At 30.2% G+C, this 23,799-nt stretch overlaps 1 protein-coding gene across 1 annotated transcript in view; it reads left to right on the plus strand.

The window, feature by feature from the left end:
• The first annotated feature begins 3,025 nt into the window (after nt 1-3,025).
• LOC116777845 (cell adhesion molecule Dscam2-like) overlaps nt 3,026-23,799 on the plus strand; it is a 115,910-nt gene continuing 95,136 nt past the window's right edge. The window contains exons 1-2 of the mRNA XM_032671598.2: nt 3,026-3,124; nt 12,788-12,959. Of these exons, the coding sequence (XP_032527489.2) occupies nt 3,082-3,124; nt 12,788-12,959 (215 nt within the window). The 5' untranslated portion in view covers nt 3,026-3,081. The remainder of the gene's footprint in view (nt 3,125-12,787; nt 12,960-23,799) is intronic.

Raw genomic sequence — 23,799 nt, forward strand, 5'->3', positions numbered from 1 at the left:
ATCTAGTATAAGGTCAACATTTCTTTAATGTTATAATATGATAATACAAATTCAATATTTATTTTCTATGTTATCTTTACTACTTTTCTTCTCTACTACAAAATAAAATTTGCTTTGATTAAGCTTTTTAACCTCGACCCAAAATGAGGTTGGACATTGATGTCTCTCTCTTTCTCTCTGTCTTTCTCCATTTCTGTGTGTGTGTTCGTGTGTGTTTGTCTGTTCGTGGCATCGTAGCTTTCAAGCGGATCAATCGATATGGGTGTGGATTTTTTATTTGAAAACCAGTTTTGTTGTTGTAGTTTTTAGCTAAGTTTGGTTAATATCAATATATTAGTGAAGGAGTGTCAGCTCTTTTCAAAAATGATGTCAGACATTTTTGGCCTACAATAACTCTATTAGGTGCCTCAGGCATGCCAGTATAATTGTTCAATTCAAATTAATGCCTAATGGGTGTTTTAAATCTGAGACCATATACGATTGTCAAATATATGGAATTATTAAGTCCCCGATTCCAAGTCAGAGCACGGAAGCTTAATTTGTAAAACAACTGGAACAGGATATACCGAAAATTACAGCCTCAAGTCTCTTTATATATTGTATTTTAACTGTTAAATGTTAAATTAACACCGCTTTATTGTTAAAAACACAACGATAATAACTGTCTTTGTACTAGTAATTGACAATTTTATAATAACATACTTAATTGGCGTAAAATAATATATCTATTAAGCAGGTTAACCATTAAATTGTTACACTAACAGTCACTACTTAAATTGTATTTTAAAAATAGTTTTAAATAAGGAAAACCTACGTCATGAATGATTTATGTAACATTCTATATATAAATCTCTTTATATAATAATTTTGTTTTAAAACTTAACATATTATATTTTATGACTTATAAAAAAATGAATGATTTCTTTCCATAATATTGGTTTCCCTTTCAGCAGACATAATAAATTATTCGCGGATATCAATCCACCATTCTTCTCTTTACTGTAATTGATGTCAAAGAGAGATCATAAACTAGCGACGCTTGTACTAAAATCAGGAGTTATTACATAATGTTCTACTATGTCACTGTAACGTATATGGTCGCGTGTAATTTACTACACGACCAACTGGCATCTCGTGACAGCCATATAAATTTCCAAGTCGTAAAGCAGAAGTAAAATTAAGACTCTTACCCTTGGAATTTCAGGGAGTTACATTTATCAACGCTCGACATTATGAGAAACCGTCAGAATTTTGATACTCAAAAATATTTGAGATGACTTAAGGAACCTAGCAGTTTTATTTTGTTTGAATGTTGCATTCTAGATTGAATAAAATACAAACATAAACAGTTTCTCAAAATGATTTGTTGATAAATATTTAATTCTGAATATATATTAGTAGTGTCCTATTGAAAATAAATTGTGAAAATTTGGAAAAATATAAAACTATTTATTGAAATGTATTCTATAAAAAAAATATATAAACCTCTTAATCGAGAAATCTAGAAAGACATAAAAATATATAAAATTTCTGTATAGAAAAAAATATTCCTTCTTAAAAATAAAGAATCTCATGAGTTCACTTCGTAGGTATCATTGCGACAGACAAAGTGAAACTTGAGAATAATGTTTTCTTTCTTCCGAGGCTTTTTAAGTAAAACGAAAATTATCTTCATAATGTTTGAAAGTTAAAGTAATAAGTCCGCCAAGTAATTTATGAAAGTCTCCAGTTTCCTCGTTAACTAAGAACAAAAACTTGTTTCGTACTTTCAAAACTTCTATTTTTTAAGGAAACTCTGTACTTACTTAAAACAAATACAATAAGTAACATCATTGTTGTGTCCAAAAATAAAAATATTTTGATTATACATTAGGTTAAATATCAAAATTGTTTAAAAAAAAATACTTCAGATTTAGATGATAATACATTTTCTAATATCGAATAATAATAATAATATCCCAGAGGATATTTGTACCGCGGCGTCCAGACCAGACATATTTTTATTTTCGCCAATCTTAAAGCGCGTTTTGATAATAGAACTCACGGTTCCTTGGGACACCAACATCCCCAAAGACCATGCTATCAAGGTCAACAAGTATTACGAGCTCGCTCATGAACTCTCTAAGACAAGGTTCGTTGTAAATTTGAACGCGGTAGAAGTAGGAGCGAGAGGTATAACGGGTAAATTTCTCTACAACCTACTAAAAAACTTGGGCCTGTCCAGAGCTGATATCAGTTCATTCTTGAAAGTGCGTTAAATGGCGACCTCCAAGTTTCATTTCAAATTTGGTTAGGTAAGGAGAGGAGCTTGGATGGTGGAGGTGAGCGTTTAACGCGCGGTGGATAGGGCCAACCTAAACCTGGGTCGCAAGTCCCAGGCACTGTTGAAGCTCCTCTCCCTGCAATGCGATCCCGGCACCCGCACGGTGAATGCGTGGAATGCTGAGAGATTTCGTCTCATTTTAAATAATTAATAGTTTGCAAGTAATTTTTGTTAGCAGAACATGCATCTATGACAAAACATATATCATTAATATTTCAGAATGGTTTAATTAAAGTACCAAAGTAGTTAATGCGTCCATAAATTACAAATAAACAGCAATTTGTATAGTTATGCTTTTCATATTAAAGCAATTTCGAGCTTTTACGTAAAAAAAAAAAATTTGAATAACCAGAATAAAAAAACTATTAATTGGAATATATTATAAAGATTTTTATATTAAATTATGTTTTAACAATAAAGTAATGCTGAAATAATACCTGAAATCGAATGTAAATAAGAAATTCTTCAACATATCTACTCGGCTACAGCGGTTAAATATATAGATTACTGAGTTCATAGCAACTCCCTCCCTTTAGTAAGGGCAGGATAGCTTACTTGGTACAGAGTACATAGCTTACTTGATACTTACTTGAATTGTAATGAAACGGCTACATTTTTAATTAAATTATTTATTAAAATTCTTTGCTAAAATTAATCATCCCAAAGACATTAAACCGATATATTTTCATTGGTTACAGGTTACTGAAAGTGATGTAACTATCCCACCATTATGTGATCGTGGAGACATTGACGTCACGATGTGCTGGGTGGTTTCCGTCCTCATCATACTGTATGCCATGGGTAAGGAATATAAGACTTGCTTTAATATTTAATTTATAATATACATGCTTTTGTCATTATATGTTAGGATAGCTTTCACAATAAAACCAGGAACAATTTAATTGGAAAGCGGACGGTAAGGAACTTCATCTTTTGAATTATCTTCTTACATATATTCAAAAGACTTGAGAAATAACGATGTAATTTTATTATGACCATGCAATTATATTAAAATTATAAAGAAGCAGGATATCTATGTTAGTTTGTTAGTAAATAAATATTTTAAGAACTATTGTGATGATTTAAAACATTTTAATTTTAATAGAAAAGGATATTATCAGGGATATTTTGTCTGAAAGGAAAATTCAACATGCAACATGTGTTGTACACAAAACATAAAAATGAACTATATCTAATTTTCTAATTCAATTATATGTATATTCATATCATACGTCTCTGGTATATCCTCGTATCTAAAATAATTTCAATTTACTCCTACAAAATATATGTAACTAAAATATGTAGGTAGGAAAAATTGTATAACATTGTCCTCATTTTTCCAATTCTAGTTCCTTTGCAACTCTAAATAAAAGTTTGTGATATTTGAAATATAATATATTACGCTTTAAAAAAAAATTGCATATAATTCTTTCTACAATTAGATGAAATTTTATTTATACGACTCCAAAAGAGTTAATAGACAACTCAGAGGACAACTTAATGGTTTAACTAGTTAGTACTAGTAATTATTTCTAAATCACACCGTGAGAAGTATGAAGTTAAATTTTTGGCCTAACAACAATAAGGATAAGAAAAAATAGTAAATGGAGGTGAAAAGAAATGGCAAGGGGACTTAAGTCTTTTATATTTCCCAATTGTAATTGGATAGTGTCGGTCTGCTGTGAGAGTGTACAATCAAGTTAGATATAAAAACTTTACTGACCGACTCTTGATTGTAGTTAGATCTCCACTCATCAATGGATTAATGTTTTTCCTAAAATATCTTTATCTTAATGTCAAAAAAATTATAATTTTAAGGACCCTTCGCCTTTCTGTACGGTATTGGAAATCATACGTAAAGCGTTCAGTCTTTCGGTAGCCAGAGCGCAAAGGGATATAACCACTAACGAGCGATCAGTAGGTTTTGTCAGAGACGGTACAAGGCTATAAAATCAAGCCTTACTCTATCCTTAAAGCGGCTTGGACTATAATGATGGCTACTACTACTACTACTACTAAATTTGTACGCGATAGAAGTAAGAGCGAGAGGTATGACGGCTTAATCTCTCTACAACCTACTAAAAGACCTATCCAGAACTAATATCAATTCATTCTTGGAATGTACTTGGAAGGCGGCCTAAGTAGCTTCTTTTCAAATTTGGGTAGGTATAGAGAGGAGCTTCGACGGTGGAGGTGAGCGTTTAACGCTCATTAGATAGGGGCCTCTTAAACCTAAACCTGGGTGGCAAGTCCCAGGCACTGTTGAAGCTCCTCTCCTTGCAACGCAATAGACCGGGCACCCGCACGTTGAATCCATTAAATGCTAAGAGATTTCGCCTCAGTAGTTGAGAAGATACACATGATGTGCCTTATACTATCTATCTATATATAAGAAACAAATAATTTTATGTACCCGCTTCATGGAACGTTCTGTATAAATTGTAGATTTTCAATGATGTATAGATTCCTGTAGATAGACCCACAATAAACCGATGTTCTAAGGCGTGCTTAGGAAAATAATAAATGTTCTCCCCGTATATTATTAAGTCACATTTGATATTTGGAAAAAACAAATTTTTTACTTCTTATATTCATGATTTCAATGAATAGGCTTTATTATATTTGAGTTTTATATCAAAAATTTTATAAATTTTAATACAAAGTAATATCATTTTACACTTACGCAGTTTTTTAAGCATGTGTATCATAAATAAGTATTCGTTACACAGCAAAATAGTTCTTAACGAATACAGAATAAAAGTAATTTACGAAGAACATAAAAATATATTAACCTTTAGCCGGGTGCTGCTGGCTTTAATTTACATTTTAATTGGCGCCTGAGTCGGGACTAAAAAATATTTGTATAGATAAAATATAAACAACTCCAATTTTGCTTAATTCAATCACGTGAGCAGATTACGCGTTTATTGTTGAAATATAATGAAACTGCAAAATATCTTGTTTCAGTTTTAATCCAGTCTAATTTATGTAGTTAACTTTACATTATAACGATGTAATTTCAGTGGAATTAAAATGTTTTCAAATTATTCATGCCTTTAATAAGCTTTGAAATGACAAAAACGATATTCGTAAATAATTATTCATAATTTCTAATTAATCTATTAGCTATCAAAATGGTTTTATTTTTGAGATACATTTTTTTTTATTCATAGGTTGGAACAAAAAATTTTGGTAAAAGAAGATTTTTCCTTAAAGATAAACTTAATTTTTTAATTATAAAAATATGTAAATTAATTCTAAATACAAAGAATTTTGTAAGAATTATAAATCAGTCTAGTTTATTCTTAAAATAGCAAAACAGAGGAGTTATATGAAAATTTTCTGTTTGTTTTAACGTATTTACATTTATTTATCTTAAACACATTTATCCAATGGTTGTAAGTTATAATTTCAAATAAGAATATTTCACTATCAGCAGTAATTTACACTTTCCCTTATTTCCAGTCGAATCACTTGCAGCTTTTATTAAAAAATTTAATTCTTCTTTCTGTGTATTAAAATAACCGTTTAATACAATCACAATTTTTATGAGTAAAAATTAAACAAATAAACGTAACACTTAAAACAATTAGGTACTATTTGAAAGACTTGCAATTACGTATTGTATTCTATTATGAAGCGTTCCAAAAACAATAAGTCTCCATAAATATGTCGGGTTTGAGCGCGGTTCTGTTGTTCTCAGCTATTTTGTTTTGTTTTTGCGCTATTATGCGATTTTCTAAACAATATGAGGGATTTTGGTGGCGTTTAAACGACCACGAGGAGTTTTATTTACTCCACCAGCAACAATACACTAACAATACAAATGGTTAGCTATTGTCCCTTTCGTAACTTGTTATATAAGTTCCAAAATAAACTACATATGTGAATAACACTTAGATTACACTACAGTTTACTTTTTACGGCCGAATCACATGAAATCACATTTTTATACAAGTGGCTGAGTCATATATCTCAAACCCTTTCGCAATAGGGCCGTGGATTTCTTTACGATTCTGGACCAAACTGTCATCTGAATGGACATCTTATATTTTATTGGTTATAATATTTTTCTCAGTCAAAATTTTATAAGCAAATCCATGGTATGAGTGAGTTTATAGTGTATGTGTACGTCTTAAGTATTCAGGACTTCATAATATTGCGAACTTCAGTTTTAGAGTGCCTTATCACCAAAACTATCTACTGAATGCGAGTTTCAATAGATGCTTCTTTTAAGCAAGAGCCAAAATCTGGACAAAGTAGTTTTATATATTATATTTATAGGATTAAGTATTTCTGATACTTAGCCAACATTTAGATTTGGCAGCGACCAAAATTAAAATATCTCAAATAAAATGGATCCGACTTTGTTTTAACTATATTTTTACAAGTATCCAAAATCTATGAAAGTAATGGCTCAGATTGTTTTGTATACGTCCTGTAATTTATATGATTAAATTGAAAAGTTTTCATTATTCTAGATAACATTAGTTATATTTTCGAGTATCGGGGAATAATAGGGTAATGTCGATCTAGTAGACTTACATACACATAAAAAGTTTTGAATATTCTCTTAGCAGAAGTTCCAGTTAGATCCATTTGATATTGATTTAATTGGATTTAACAGACGAATACTGAAGTTTTACGTATGTGGATTACTTAAAGCCTACATATTGACAAAAGCCTTAATAAGTTTTCAAACACCGTTTTCATTAACCGAAATACTGAAAGATACGAAGTTGCCTCATCTTGTTTATATGCTAATGCGTTTTGCGTGCAATTTCACTGAGCTCTTTATCTTACACGGCTTTATATCTTATTACTTAAACTTTAAGAAGTATATCCATTCTAATATTGATGTTTCCAGTAAAGATATTACTTATTGGATTTGTTTTGAAATGAATATTTTTTCTTTTGTTATCACTTTGTCTTCATAAATAAAAACAAAAAGTGTTGATTCACAAAAAGAGTTTTAATATTACAACAAATCCGAAACGTAAAGATTATTTATCGATATATTATATTTTAATAACAGAATGTATATACATTCCATGAATCATGTACGCCAACCGATTTCATTTTATTTATTAACTAGCTGTTGCCCGCGGCTCCGCCCGCCTGTTGGTCGCTTTTCGCAAAACCATTGACCATAACTTCTTTTTCCCTTAACCGATTTTGACGAAACAAAGTTTTAACAATGGTCCTAATTATATGTAATTCAACTCTGAAAACCGCGTTCAAATCCGTTGAGTAGTTTTGAAGTTATAACGTACCTACCAGACAGACAGACAAAAATTCCAAAAATTTTTTTTTCTATCACTCTTCTTTAATTGCCTTCTATCATTTTTTTGGAAAAATATTTAATATACAGACATTCGATTTTTACTGTCTTATAATATGTATATTGATAAGAGTAGACTTCTCATATGTTCCCATGATGAAAACAAGACCTGATTATGAAATCCTGAGAAAATTGATCATAATCCTTAAAAAATTTTAGGCATATTTAATACATATTAAGTAATAGAATTACTCAAGGTGTATTCTGCGTGATTCTTTTTTTTATGTATGTTCCCTGATTTCTCGAATATTACCGGACTGATTTAAGAAAATCTTTTTTTAATCTATAGGATTGCTTAGGTGGTCTTATGATCACCAATTCAGGTTTTTATGAGATCTTCTAAATTTGAAAGAAATAAAAAAAAAATTAAAATAATGCCCATTTAAGAAAGTCTTTCGTCACGTTTTCGGATGACTAGTTGTTATGCTGTACTTCTTTCTGTAAGCTTTAGACGCTCATTGTTGTCAGTATCTGTCTTCTGAGCTCAACTTGTCCCATACGAGATGCACCTAAGGGAGGTCTCCTCACCATTAAACACCTTTTCTACCCGACTTACCTATTTAGTAATTACACTATAAAACAAAAAATGAAATTATTTTTAAGTTACAAAATCGACTTGAAAGAAACAACATAGGAACTAAAAGAAAAAAATAATTTTACACTTAAATACCATTTCTAGGTAACCTATCCAATAATAAAATCTAAATATCTGCAAAAAATCGACTAAACACCTAATGTAAATAAACGAACACAATTTTTATTTACTTTCCAATAATTGAATTTATATCTTACTAAAAATATGCAATTTCTTAATATCTAGTCGTCTTTTGATGTCAGTGAATTTTATGGATTTACAAGTTTACAATTTTAGTGACTGCCGTATAGTAAATACGATGTCAAATTTTATTTAATCTTAAGCACTAAGCTTGTCAATGGAACGTCTAAATATTTTTTTTTAATTTCTTTCTTATTTTTATGCAGTATTTCGTGTATGAAGGCTGAATGGGGTCACCTTTGCCAATCAGAATTGTAAATGTAGAAACTGCACATGCCAAGCCCAGATCTGGTGTGATTTTGGAGCGAGATGTCGGTTCTAATCCAATTGTAAACCGGCTCTGGTGTATTAGGAAACGTGCTGGAAGTTAGTTATGTATATGACGTATGTGACAAAGCTTCTCAGAGGGTTTTTAAAAATGAAAAGAATAGAGTATCAGAGCTAGAAAAAAAAGAATTATACAAATATATTTCTTTGATGTTTTGTCATGCTTTTATGTTGTAAAAGAAATTTAATGTGAGTAAACATAATAAGGCAATTATTTTCTATTTTAATTTTGAAAAAAAACGGGACAAACTTTAACCTTTTCGAAGGCTAGATTTTATTCCAATCTTTTATTTCATATTAAAAAGTGATTGCTATGTGTACTGTTTGAAGTAAAAAAAGTTGTGAATAAACATATGTCATTATTGTATATATTTTACGTGTATTTTTCATAAAAATACTAAAAATATATTACGAATATTATTCAACTACAAACATATCATTCATATTTGTCAAATCCATGTTGAAATAGTAAAAATTAAATTAATTTATAAAGTCAACGTGATAAAATTTTATAATTCAGTGGTTTAACACAAAATGATGCCTTTTTGTACCAATTCACTCGGACAAAGAAAAAATAATTATTACGACTTATGAAAGTGTAAAAGTAAGTTCACTATATTTTCCTATTAAATTTGTGTGAGAAGTTGGAAATAATATCATAAACGAGTCGGCACTGGGGACGCTCCGCAATCTTGAATAAGTTATGGCTATTTTAAAAAGTCGTGCTGCTCGCCATGGACTTGCGATACGACTTTTCAAATCACTTTATACGTTACAGCCTAATGTAACTCAAATTTATAGTCTTAAAGTCGAACGAATTTAATATTAAACTATACATGATTATTAAAAATCTTTTTACACTTTTCCTAAAAAAATATTTTTAATTTAACGTCAGTCCACATAGGAGTAACTAAATGAAGACTATTTTAAGAAAATGATATCACTAATGACACAATTCAATGTTAATCCAATTCGTAATGACTCATAAAACATACACTTGTTCACGAGAACCCCATCGGGATCACAAATTGCATCTGCTACATCGTCAACTAAAGCGACACGGTGGCTGCAATTTGACTTGAAACTTTAATATTGCAACAAAGTAGTTAGCGAAGTGTAGTTAGAAAGAAAAATCCAAACGATCTCCACAGGACTTTTAATCAGACTTTCTCAACTATTTTTCTAAAAGATTTAAGTTTTGCATGCTTGGCCGAGGAGGAACTTTTGATTTGATATTACGTCTCGGTTCTATCCACTAACAACTGTATGAAGACATAATGGGATGAAATTGTTTTAATATAGAAGTATATCGACTTTATAGTCCTATAAGTTTCTCTTTCAAAAAATCCTTACAAAAATATTATTGGATGGTAATAAAATCTATTTATTAAATTTTACTCATACAATTAATCATATTCATTTTAAAATTGTTTTTTTATAAAAAAACTTTAATGTATCCTCGCAGTCATAAATTTTAAAAAGGTGCGTTACTCAAAAACTTCAGACAAGAATTTGTTACGAAATAAAAAATTTATAATCAACTACAGTATGGTATGGTTGTGGAATATTTCTTTACTGGTCTTGAAAAGTCTTAGTTCTGAATGTGGTTATAACACTACTAAAAATTGTGGGATAAAAAAAAATGTTGCCATGAAACGTATTTTTGCCGTTGGAGTAAGATATACTTAGCTTACTTTATTCTTGCCTTATCCTATATATCTCAACACATTTTCTCCTTTATAAATAGCTTTATGTAAATTGCTTTTTTTTTCAATTACACTGCTACATATAAAAGTGACACTTGCTTCGTTTCAAGATTAAATTACTAACATATTTACCAAATAAAATTTCCGAAAGTTAACAGTGTTTGTCATACCTTAATGTTGCGTCCTAAAATAGACTCGGTTCGATAGTAGCGGCACTACTCACCTGCAGTCCGACCTAGATCGCCGGGTTCTGAATCTAGGGAATTACAGCATTCGGTTCTTTATACGGTTCATTAAATCATATGAACGTAGTTTATATATACATATAATATATACTACATTTATATATACGTATAATCATAAAATTAACACACTTTATTATTCTTATGAATTTAAATGCTAAACAAAAATTAATCAAAATGCTATTCGTTGGATTATATTTTATAGTTCTTAAAGACACAGGTTTTAAAATGAAAATTATACAATTATAGATAAAAATCCAATTTGGGTGATTCTGATCTTCACCATCGATAGGCAACTCGCCATTTATAGCATAATCAGAACTAAGGCTTGTAGATAGGAAAAACATCGGGAGCATCTAGCCGCTACTCCAATTTAAGCTATGAAGATAAGAATACTTACAAATCGAATTTGGAGATTATATCTCTAAATTGCTTAAATTATCTCTATAAAAGTACCTCTCTTCGTAAGTTTGCGGACATTTATTTTATCTTTTTGGCTAACAGTAGTCAGATTTATAACTCATTTAAATTTATGAATTCATGTGTAAGATCCATATAAGAAATCTGCAATCTTGTCTTACGTGATCTATATTAAGCCTTATACATAAACAACATACATATACAAAGCCTCGGCTCTACTTACAGATACTTATTCCATAATTGTATGTCATTTGTTAGCTTAACGATAGGATATCCATTTTCAGTACACTTGTCGATAAATCAGTCCAGCTTGGCTCGAATGTTAGCAATGCAAATAGCATATTATGTATCTGTACTGTAACAACCGCATTGAAACGGTTCTCTACATGTTAATTTGCCAATCTGCGCTTAGCTCTGCTTAACATTGAATATTATAATTATTATATCAAACGTTAACATTTAGTTATTACGACATTTGATAGCTCTTGCAGTTAGCATTTTTAAAATTTATTAGTATGGTATCACGTCTACCTCAATAAAAATGAAAATAGGTCAGTGCTAGTTTTTGAATATTCTTTTCAATGGACATATATTGTACATATACATTTAAGAAACGAAATAACAATGTTCTATTCGTTTAATCACAACTGTTTTGACACAATTTTCTACATTATAAAAGAAGCATGAAAATACATCTCGATAGGATGTCTTGAAAAAGATAAGTTTTGAAGTATTTTAATTAAATTTTTTTGCTACGTGTAACGAAGATTAAACTAATATAAATATCCTTCTATTCGAAAAATCATGAATAAAAAGAAAGACATAGCCACAAAAATGCCCAATCCGCGCTTTACAAACTCAGGAAAGTTATAATGTATAATTTAAAAGTTATAGACACGCGAAATCTCTTAGGCGTTTGTGATCTTAGCGTCTTTGTAACTTAATGCTAATAGTATTCGCAAATAACAGATAAAAATTTTCAAAAATCTTTGTGCCAGCTTAAATGTTTATATTTCATTATACATAAACAAATGCTGTTAATTCTTTAATTCTTGTTATATTCCAAGGTAGAGTAAGTTTATATAACTGTTAAATGTATAAAATAAGAACCAGCCAAGTGCGAATCGAACCCACCCTCAGAGGGTTCCGTACCATTAATAATTTATTAATTCCTTAACCCCACTCAATATTTATTTTATCTGTTTGCTTAATATCTGCTGTTATAGTGGGAACAGAAAAAGATTATCTTTAAAATTCACCCGTGTAACTTAGTAACTTGCATCTTAGTTAAGATAGCTTAAGTTAGCCTTTCATTTTATATTTAGACATTGAAAATAAGGTTTTATGTATCTATTATATAAACCTAATGATTTCATTATTTGAAACCTTTGAATTAAAATCATAACATCCTAATTTAATCTTTTATTATAGATAAAAGAATGTAGGTTTTGTTTTTTTAAAGATATTGCTGTAATAAATGAGTATGAATAAAGTTGAGCTTCAATAAAGCATATTTTTTACATATTTTTGTTATTTGCATTCCTATTAGGAATAAATTTTATTTATTACCTCATAATCACTTATATTTTGATTACGCTAAGTCCTGAGTTTGCTCGATATGGAATATATATAAAAAAATTATTTACTCCTCAGGGGGTGAAGGCCAGGAACATGGGCCAGTGTTCCTCATGGAGCCACCTCCGCGACTGGTGTTCTCTAACAGCACCGGCGCGAGGATCTCCTGTGCCGCTCATGGTTTTCCCACGCCGCAACTAGCTTGGCAGTTGCCAGATGGCACCCAAATTGACGACGTTCCTGGATTGAGGTGAGGTTCCTTTTTTAAAATAGTTATGAACGTTACTTCGTAAATATAATAAAATGCACTTTCATATATCTTATCTATCAAAGCTAATTTCTGAGCAATTTTATCTATTAACATTTTAACGATATTTATAACGTTTGCGGTATTCATTTATTATGGGGGAAATAATTTTAAAAATCAAGCTGTATATAATTGCATCAAAGGAAATACTTCACAATAAGTGGCACTCCCGTACCTGATTCAACAGTAAAATAAAATTATAAAGAAAATTACCTATAGTACTCGGAAATGGTATAACCTGTCTGGAATAAAGATTTCATACTATAAACTATTTATAAAATGTAAGATTAGCAGTAACTTTGAAAATAAAAAGTTAAGCTTATATTATTGAAATGAATATATCATTGATTTGTTATTGCCCGCACTTAAAATAACAACCTCAATTCCTCAATTTTCTTTACATCCATTAGAATCAGTATCCGATGCAGGCTTAATTCAAACTCGTCGAAAAGTTTTAAGCGAAATCGCAACGGCCGTGATTATGCCAATCCACTCTTATTGGAAATCTTTGTCTGTCCTCTTTTTGTTTGCGTGAAAAGGAAAGTTAATTTCGTTACTGGATTTTATAATTGATATTTAAATTAGTTCTGTCCTGGTAAGGATAGGAATCGGTTAAAGAAGTTACTTTTGATACATCGGTTTAAAATTAAATTAGTTTTAATGTGGTTGTTATAGAAATCAATTGCTTACATATTATTTTTGTGATCAATATACAATTTTAAACTTAAAATATATTTTGTTGAAAACTTTAATATAATGTTATGATTTTTTATCGTACTTTTTCTTTTCATGATGACATTAATAACCGTAATTAAATAAAACCATGTTTTCCTGATTAACTTAACCTATCTCTGTCTCAGATATTTTCACTTAGTCCGTCTCTGATCACAGTCATTTAGGAATTTAAACTTCGGACAAAATGTAGAAGAATAAAAGTAGGAAATGAAAATTCGTAAAACATATTTAATTACCCCAATTTTTCTATTACAAAAAAAAAAAACATTAAAATAACATTAAATGATGTAATGATTCTAAATTTATTTTTACTACACTAATTCCTATATCATAATATAAGGAAAATAAAAAATAATTATAAAATGGTATTACCAGTCTTACAAATCGAGACATAATTACAATCAAAGAAAAGCTGTTTATTATTTAAACAACTGAGAGTTAAGATATAAAAGGTATTTCGTATTAGTTTTTTATAGGCACTATTTGGAAACCCAACTTAAAAAAATTCAAGTATAGCACTACACAGTCGTGTTTTAATTGATAGGTATAACTTTTTTCCAATTCCACAAACCTCAGCCCTTTTTTATAAAAAAAATGTAGCTTTATTTTTTTTTGATGATCGAAAAATAAACAATTGTTGAAGGAAAATTTTCATCCTTGTGAATATTTTATTAGAATTGACATAAAAGCGCCCTCCCCGGGCAGCAGGTGGAGAGACAAAGCATGATTCGTACTGTGCAAAAGTTTATTCATGTTTATAAAAATCTCCATTCAATAAATAAATATTTCTGAGGTTTCATGTTTGTGATATGATAAAATAAAACTCAAACAATATTTCCATGAGTGTAGTGATTTTGAACGAAAGCAATAGCAGTGAATATGAGCTTAAATAAAAATAAACTCAAATAAAATAAAATTGACCTAGACCAGACAAGATAAATAACAAGTATTTAATTCAGAAAGACGAATATTTTTATTAAGAGATGTAATAAAAAAAATTACTGCGTTAGTTATAAATACAAAAACTTTTATAATATTAACAACTTTGGTTAATACTGGATGAAAATTACTGGTAACTGTGAACTTTATCAAAAATAAGAGAAAACTCGTCAATGAGCTTGCAAATCTCTCACAAGACTCAGATCCTATTTTAATCTCAGGTTTTTCTATAAACATTACAAAAATACAATAGCCCGCCCAGGCATGATGACCGGGATACTCATGTGGGGGCTTCCAGCAAGCGTACAAGATGACGATCTGCATACCTACCGATTTACCCACTAAAACAACCAACGGTAACCATCATCGCCACAGTGCGATATCATGGGTTCGCTTTCGCATTTACCGCAATGACCCAGTAGAATTACTTTCTCCATGAGGGCGTGTTAGAAAACGAGGAAGCACTCAGAACATAGGACTTAGAAGGTGGGAAGACACGAGGCAAACCTTTCACAGGACTTATAGCTGGAGAGGAAGCGGTGGGTGAACTTCCACCTCCTTCTTCTCAGCCTCCTCCTGCCGAGCAGATCAGCGGGTGAGCTGACTTCCTGTTCAGCTCCATGGCCTCCTTTTTGATAATCACTTGCTTATAGAAGGAGGCCACGATAATCTAACACCTTTTGCTGCCAATCATCCACTGATCACGTGTGTAAACGAGAGGTTTTCGCCAACCACGTTCGCTGACTCCGCCCGTTAACGAGTCTATAAAGGGCTTTCCTCCAGGGTGTGTCAAGCAGAGGGCCACGCTAGTAGCAGGTGGAGGTTGGTTCCTTTTAGTAATCTTGTGCAGATACCCGCCGAAGTATTCATAGTCCGTAAGTACCTGCACAAGGCGGAACCTCAGTTTTGCGTTTCGGTGGGTGGTCTATCGATTATGAAAGGGGCGAATCGACAAAAGTATCTTCAACATACCAACAGGGTACCGCAGATTCCTTTTCCATCGTCAGAACAGGGCTTAATGAGCTGAGCTCATTACATTGCCAGCACCTCCGCCTGCATTTGAGTATCAAATCTGATGCTATTTCCCATGCATTCACTAATTACCCCACAAACAAAAAATGAGATGATCTTTTTGAGGACAGAACTGCAAAAAATTTTGGGCATAACGTTAACTTTGAGAAATTAAGTCATTTAAAATTCGCAGACAATCTTATACTTATCTTCGATTGCCCAAAGACTGATGATACCTCAACTATCAGCGATAGTGCACGCTGTCTCACTTTAAATATAACAAAGACAGAAATATTTAGTAATTTTACTTCAAAAACCCTTATTAAAACAAATAATCAGTCACATTAAAATTCATTTATGTATCTCAATATGTGTATTTGAGGCAATTTATATCACCATGAAATTGCGTATAAAAAAATCAAAAGAAGAACAACAAACACTTGTAGGGTACTGATCACATGTTGAGAAAATAGAACGAGAAATGGACTAGACCAATACAAAAAGGTACCCAAAGGGTATACCCAAAAAATAGGGGAAAAAAGATTATGCAATCAGCAGATGGTTTAGTGAATGTACCTGCATCGGAACCGAAGCAAAGCAGAAGGACGTGTGGAAAGACTTAGCGGAGGCTTATGACAAAAGATAAAAAAAAATCATCAGGGAAAGCGAACTCCGGGTCAATACACAGTACGTAGTTTGTTTTAATTTTTTTTTTGGTAAATTTGTATACTCTTTAACAATAAGGGCCTATTTCATTTTTCTTTAATTATGTAAATATCCAAAGAATACTATTTTGAATTTTATAATAAGCATATTGCATTTTAAACGAAATATGGAATAATATGCAATGAAAACAAAATATATAAAAAATCATGGAATAATACCAGCACTGAGTTTCAACAATATCATAATGCGTATATATTATTCAGCTCCTTAAAATTACGTGCTTCAGATATCCGACTTCGGAGTGTTCCTGAGATCGAGCTTCAAAGCCGCAAAAGTTATCGTCTTGGCAAACGGAGTTATCTTTAAAATTATACCGCACCAAAGCGAAGATTTTAAGTCGAACTGCCATGAAATATGTATCACCTGTTTTGAATAGTTCTGCAAGGGCAGTAATATTACATTTCTGGTATATGCTGTTTATGTCAAAATAAAAGTTAAATAGACTCATATGAGAGAATACATCATTATATAGTGTGTTATCATTATAGTGTTAATTCGTATCTGATAGTATACATATGAATATATATGAGTCATTTTGTTATATAGGATTCTTAAAGGAATGTTTGAAATATAACAATACGATACATTTATGCTTTATACCCGTTTGAAGTGATTTTCTTACACATCCAAGTAGTGTCCTGAGGGAAATGGCTCCATCTATTCTGAAATTGTTCTCGTTTGTACAAGCAGGTGTGCGGAACCAATTTTATTAAACCGCTTACTCTCGGCATCAGGGGAGCTATACTGAAAAACATATTTGCGGGAAAAGAAAAGAATTAATTTTCCCCTAATAACTTTCACCGCTAAAGAAATAGCGGTTCTAATGTTAAATGAAAAAATATTAAAGTGTGTTACAACGAAAAGAAATATTCAATAGCAAATTATTTCAAGTAAGAAACACAATAACAAACAGGATTACATAAATAATACACAATACATTAGAAATGTGCTTCTAGGTCTAGGAGACTCGTAAGTGGGATAGTAGTACTCGTAAAATAGTGGTACAAAACAAACAGATGCGCTTGATTTTCTCACATTGATCAAATATTAAGCATATTATTTAATATACTAATAATTATAAATCACAATAGCTTTCACCTAAAGACTTCGCCATTTACGCTTTTATAGAAAATATTAAAAAGATTATTCATCATTTTAAGAACGAATATTCTTCTATTTTAAAATGAACTTTTGCAATCTATTTTTGTGGGCTTTTTGGAAATTTGTTCAGAGCAGAAAACCAAATAAAAGGCAACAATGAAAACGTATACAGCGAAACTACCTATGACGTATGTCAAGAATTGTGCTGTTGCAATTGGTCACGTAACTATGAAATGCTCTTTAAGTCTTTCTCAACTTCCCATATACACTCCTTGATCCTGACCAAACAAACCAATGGGATTTATTTATATATTATATGGATTATATAGATGAGGCCTTTATTTCCTCTTTATGGAAAGAAAAATATTTAAGAAATATGAAAATAGATGTATGTACATATATTGTTTTTATGAATAATATACTACAAATATGACTGACAAAACATTACAATGATATTACCATTAGGCAATAAGACCGCCTTTTGTTTGTCAAAGTGATTGCTTTGTGCTTTTTGTTTTGATAATAATTATATGTTAGTTCAATCATAAAGTTCGATTGAACGTCGTTATCTGGACACAGTCTCTAACATTGGGTCTTTTATGTGTGTGTCATATGTCTACTTGGTGTTTTTTTTTCTACTGATAGATTTTCTTTATATTGTATTGTATAGAAACGTGTTTATCGTTAAATAAGTAGAAATGGAAAAACTTGTTTTACTCTTATTTGTTTATTAAAAAATATTTTAACTGGTTTACGTACATTCTTCTTTTTTTTAAACAAATGAAAGATAACTTCTTTGTAAATATAGATTAATACAAATAGAACGGAAATTATTTGACAATAAAACTTATTTGTAAATTTGTGTCACAAAAAGCTTCTAGACAAGCCTCAAATTACATTGGATTTCAGCTTAACAGGGTTGTGGTGTCCCATTTCCGATTTGATTAGAAATTTAATACAGATTCAAATTATCCTTAATAGAAAATATCTAACAATCCGACACTTATTAAAATCGGATTGACAAACGAAGTATTCAGTGTCTAGCCCTTTACAAATAAGATTTTGAACTTTTATCACTACTCAATTAAATGGTAAATTATAAATTATTTTATTTACCAAACTTAATTTATTTAGTAATTTAAGAGGGGTCCAGATTTAAAAGGGAAAGTTTAGTCCAACATAATTTTCATCAATCTAAGAATGAAAAAAAACTGTTTGTAAAAAATGTATATCTTTTATTACAAAATTAACAAAAGTGGACTTTTTTATTTTTTATGATCAAGCAATCGAAATGTTCTAAATAAAAATTTTGCATCATAAAGAAATTTAAATATTCTTGACAGAAAATTCAATGCTAGAGTTAGCGACTCTATAAATACGAAATTCGTATTGATTTACAGTTCCGAGATTCTGAGTTATTTCAGATTTATATTAAATTCGTTTTATTTTATACCCTAAATTTTTTACCACGAAACACATGCTATGGAGAAACGCATATTGGACACGTGTCAACGGTAATATGATAATTGTTAATTACAAAACCAAACTTATAACTTCAAGATTTTTGAAATAAAAACATATGTAATATAACAGTTGTGATTAAACATTAATCCGTATGTATGTTTGACATAGTTTCTCATTGTATATTGTATTCTCATTTTCTATATATTTAATTATAAACAATCACATTATTCATCTCTATAGCAATCTTCTTTAAAAAAAAAAAATCTAGCTTCAGAAGGGATTTTTTTATATGGAAACGTAGATGATACCTCCTCAATCCCGATATGAGGGTTCGAATATATAGAATGCCAAATTCACCGATATCCACGACGTCGGCTGGGACACTATCTCCCTGAAGTCCTGGCTTAGGTTGCTGAAAGTTTCATTACACAATTTTTAATAGCTTTTGTCCACTTCTTCGCCGCTTTATTTGTGTTTGATTTTTAATCTGTAATATATTTCCGAGATGGTGCTTTGATTATAATTTATCATCAGGATTTTACGAGATAAACAAGTTATTAGTAGTTTTAGTTTTTGCTAAAGTTTTGAGAATTATGGATAGTCAAAATAAAATATTTCTTAAAATGTTTTGTATAAATTGATAAAATACGTCGCAACATGATGTTCCTTTTAAGGTTTTTCTTCGATGCTTAACAATAAAAGAACTATATCCTGTAAACAAGCATAAACTTTGAGATGACTTAGCTATTCTGTAACAAAATCAAATAATGAGATCTAAGATTTTCGCGAGTTTTATTCATTTAAATGAAACTAATATTTTTCGGATTAACTACGCTTGATCACACACTCACAGTGAGAGACACTCACATCTAGTCTGCCCGTGATCACGGTTGCTGAAAAGTAACCGAAACGTCGGGTGTATGTAGTTTTTTACAAAAATAAATCGCGCGTAGTTTATCCGAAAAATATTAGCTTATTTTGAAAAAAAAAATCAAATACTTCACTTAATCTTCATTATATAAAACTAAACCATACACAACAGCACTCTAATAAATAATATATAGCTCAAAATAACTTAAAAGCTGACAATTTAAGAATGATAATCGCTTGTTTTCTGTGAATTTAAACCAGTTGTTGCAAGCCAAAGTATTAGTGTGCGTTTTATGTGAGCGTATGTAACCTTGATATGTGATTGTATGAAACTCAGTGCAATGAATTTCGTATTTAATGGCTGCCGCTACGCAACGCCGTTCTGATTTAGCTGGTTTGCGGTTTTGTTTGGTTGCTTTGATATCGGTGTGCAATATTTTAGAATGAGTTAGTGATCATGATCATTTTACAGTCATATAAGTTACACACACAAAAAACCTCGAAAGGAAAAGATCATATCTATGTTTAAATTAAAATTTACAAAAGAATACTTTATTTATTTATTTGCATATTGTAAATTCTGTTCTACAATAGTAGAAACCGTTTACGGCGATGTTTTGTTAGTGATTCCATAAAACATAAAAATATATAAATAACAAGTTTAAACTGATTTAAAATTTATTCCTTTGAATTTTATTATAAATGACAACTACGTATAATAAATTTATAACATCCAGAAAGCATAGCTTCATTTAAATAACAGTTACGTTTTACTGTAATTGCATCAGCAATATCACAAATGTAGCGCATTAAAAAATAACTTTAGAAAAGACTAGTTCTACTTCTTTTATAGCCCTTACTCCGGAAACCGACCACTGAAAATCATATTTAAATGCATTTAAATATATTTTTTTTCTAACATTATCACTGAGACTTTAGAAAATTAATAAACTTGGTATCGTTATGCCCTTTCTCAGTCTACAAAGGAATAATAAATATATTGCGTAATAAACAGCTAACTTTATTAATATTTTTGTTTCATGAGAGACACCTGTAGTATTTTCGATCAGATTTAAAAGTTCGCGGTCTTAGCGATTAAAAAGTAGGTAAATTTAATTACGTTAATTGCAAACTCAGTGAAAGCCGCGCTTTAACTGAGATGAATTGACTTAAAAATTGGACGTTCGTCGGTTTTAACTTTTATAAGCTCTATATTAGCTGATGATCATAAATTTCCTAAAGGAATTCAGCTCGAGCATATAAGAAAAATATTAAACAGACATCTTATATTATGAAGGAATTAGTTTTACAAAGGAATCTAATTTAAATAAGTAGTAAATTTTTTTTTGTAAGTAATGAGGTATTGTTACATGATCTATTAATATATAAAACTATATATGTGTGTATATATATATATATATAATTTGTATTCGATGTATTGCGAAATTCAAGAAAAAAGTATTAACAAAATATACATAGTTATCTTATTTTGTAAAATAAGTTCATGTTACAAGTGCCATCGTCAGTGTCGCAGTAGATTCCTATAGAATTATCATCATGGTGATTATAATGATAAGTTTATGTAACCGTAGTTAGTGTCAGGAATAAAAATTTTGAAACCTGGTCTATATTTTACAATCATATACAAATAACTATTAATTATTATAAAATCAATATTTTTAATTCGTCATAACGCTAAATCTAGGAATCAACTTGTATTTTTAGGAAATAAATACTGACGGCACAAATTTTATTAATCATTGATAAAATGAACCCTAAGTATATCGCAATAAAATTCAATTTAACTGAACCTATAACATGATTTATTCTCTAAGCTTCTTAAAATCCTTTTAAATGAATTCTGTTTCATAGCAAACCTAAAGTGTATTGCGGTTATAAGTAATACTATCTAAATAATATTGAGTATTGCATTAATACCATACTACAGTCTAGATTCGAGAATCGATATACATTACCGGTGAAACGATGACGTGATTTGACTTATTTGTACATTTCAGACTTCGTGTTTAGCGTAATTACCAGCGTGTGCTGATTGACGTTCAGCTAATAACTCGATGACTATTGACTGTCAACTGTTTGATGTTTGGAAAATGAGAATGATTTTTTTTTCGACCAGGCTTTATGTGCATGTGTGAGTATTGCTATGAAAATCCTTGATTATAGACTAAATGAAATATCGATTAAATTATCTGCATAATTGATAAAAAAATATATAATTAGAACAGCTTCGCAATTAATGTATGAAGTTTTGACATAAAAATTTTATAAAAATATCTGAGTTTATTTATAACTCTCATTATGTGACTCCTGTAAACTTTGAATCTTAGTAATTTCTTAGAGTCGACATTTGAAACAACGAGGCATGAAGACTGAACGCAGGGCAGGGTTGTGTCTAAGAAGTTCTTAACTCGCGCTTTGGAATTAATACAGAAAGTCGTATTTCAAAACTGTTGCGGTCACCGACCTCAACTTGAGTTGCTCAGTTTTATGTTACGTATAAAGATATTACGCATATCAAACATTCCCGCAAATACTCGAGGCTACAACACGTTGTATTATTTCTTCTTATCTAATCATATTTATCCTATGGTTATATATCGTTATTAATATTTTACTTTTTATGTATATATATTTTTATAGAGTAAAGTCGGTGTATAAGTGTAGGTTTTTCTTATGCATGGTGGAAACCTTTCGGAAAAGCTGCCTTTCCATATTTAAGGTTATTGTATGTGTGGATACTACATCATTAAACGAAAAAAACAGTCTTAATCATAATAAACCCCAATGAATATTAGTTCAGATGTAATAGTGTTATTTTAATTAATTTCCCTATATATTATGGCTGTTTAAAAGAGCTCTTTTATGTAATTAAATCCTGCTATAGTAGGATGAGTTACTAATCGAGGAAGAAGCAACATTTGAGGGTTTTTAAATTCATTTATATTGTTAGAACCATCGTTTTTGAGAATGTGCTCTCAAAATACGTAGTAAACTTACTATAAGTGCGACAGTATTTGACCCTTTTTGTAATTAAACTTATTATACGGCTTTATCATTCCCAGTAATTTATAATTACACAAAACTGATTCGTTTTTCGACAAAATTGAAGCCTTCTTGGATCCAATTAGTTAAAATTATTTCGAGAAAGATTTGTACTCAGTTTAAAATCAATACGAAACATTGTATAGAAATTGAGATAATAATTATTATTGAAGAAAAAATATAAATTAAATGCTTTTAATACCAAGTAATATAACATTTAGTTTTTTTTTTTTTTGTACTTAAATTGAGAATTTTAAAATTAATTGTAATATATCAAGAGTTCGATAACGATTTGAATCAATATTGTCAGCTATTTTATCACATCCTCTCGACATAGGGTGAGTTCAACAATAACATACCAAATTAAATTTGCACAGAAAAACAGTACAAATATGTTTCATAATAAATGACTTACTCTCAACATATTTTGTGTTAATAAAAATTATTAACGCCTCAACGATGAACAATGTCATTTTATAATTATAATTTTCAATCATACGTCTAGAAGAGGAAACGTCGTGCTTACAATGAGTCCAGCAATGACATGATTGAAGCGTAATTAATACTAGGATAAGTATATGTTTTTCTATTAAGATTTTATAACAGATATCTTCTAGTTAATGCGGGGTTTCCACGGAGAAATATACTTTAGAATTAAATTAAATTTATCACCACCAACTCGGTCTAATTTACCATGAAATATTTCAAAAATGATCTTCAAAATGTTACTCTACGGTTTTTTAGATCAAAATATTTTATAAATTATTTAATTGGGTTGTAATCTTAATTTTACAGCTAAAATCACATAAGATGCGGTATGAAATTGCCAAAATGCTACAAAGATGCAAAGCAATAAAAATAAATAGTGGTCAAG

This window comes from Danaus plexippus, chromosome 6 (assembly GCF_018135715.1).
Source record: "Danaus plexippus chromosome 6, MEX_DaPlex, whole genome shotgun sequence".
In the NCBI taxonomy this organism is placed as follows: domain Eukaryota; kingdom Metazoa; phylum Arthropoda; class Insecta; order Lepidoptera; family Nymphalidae; genus Danaus; species Danaus plexippus.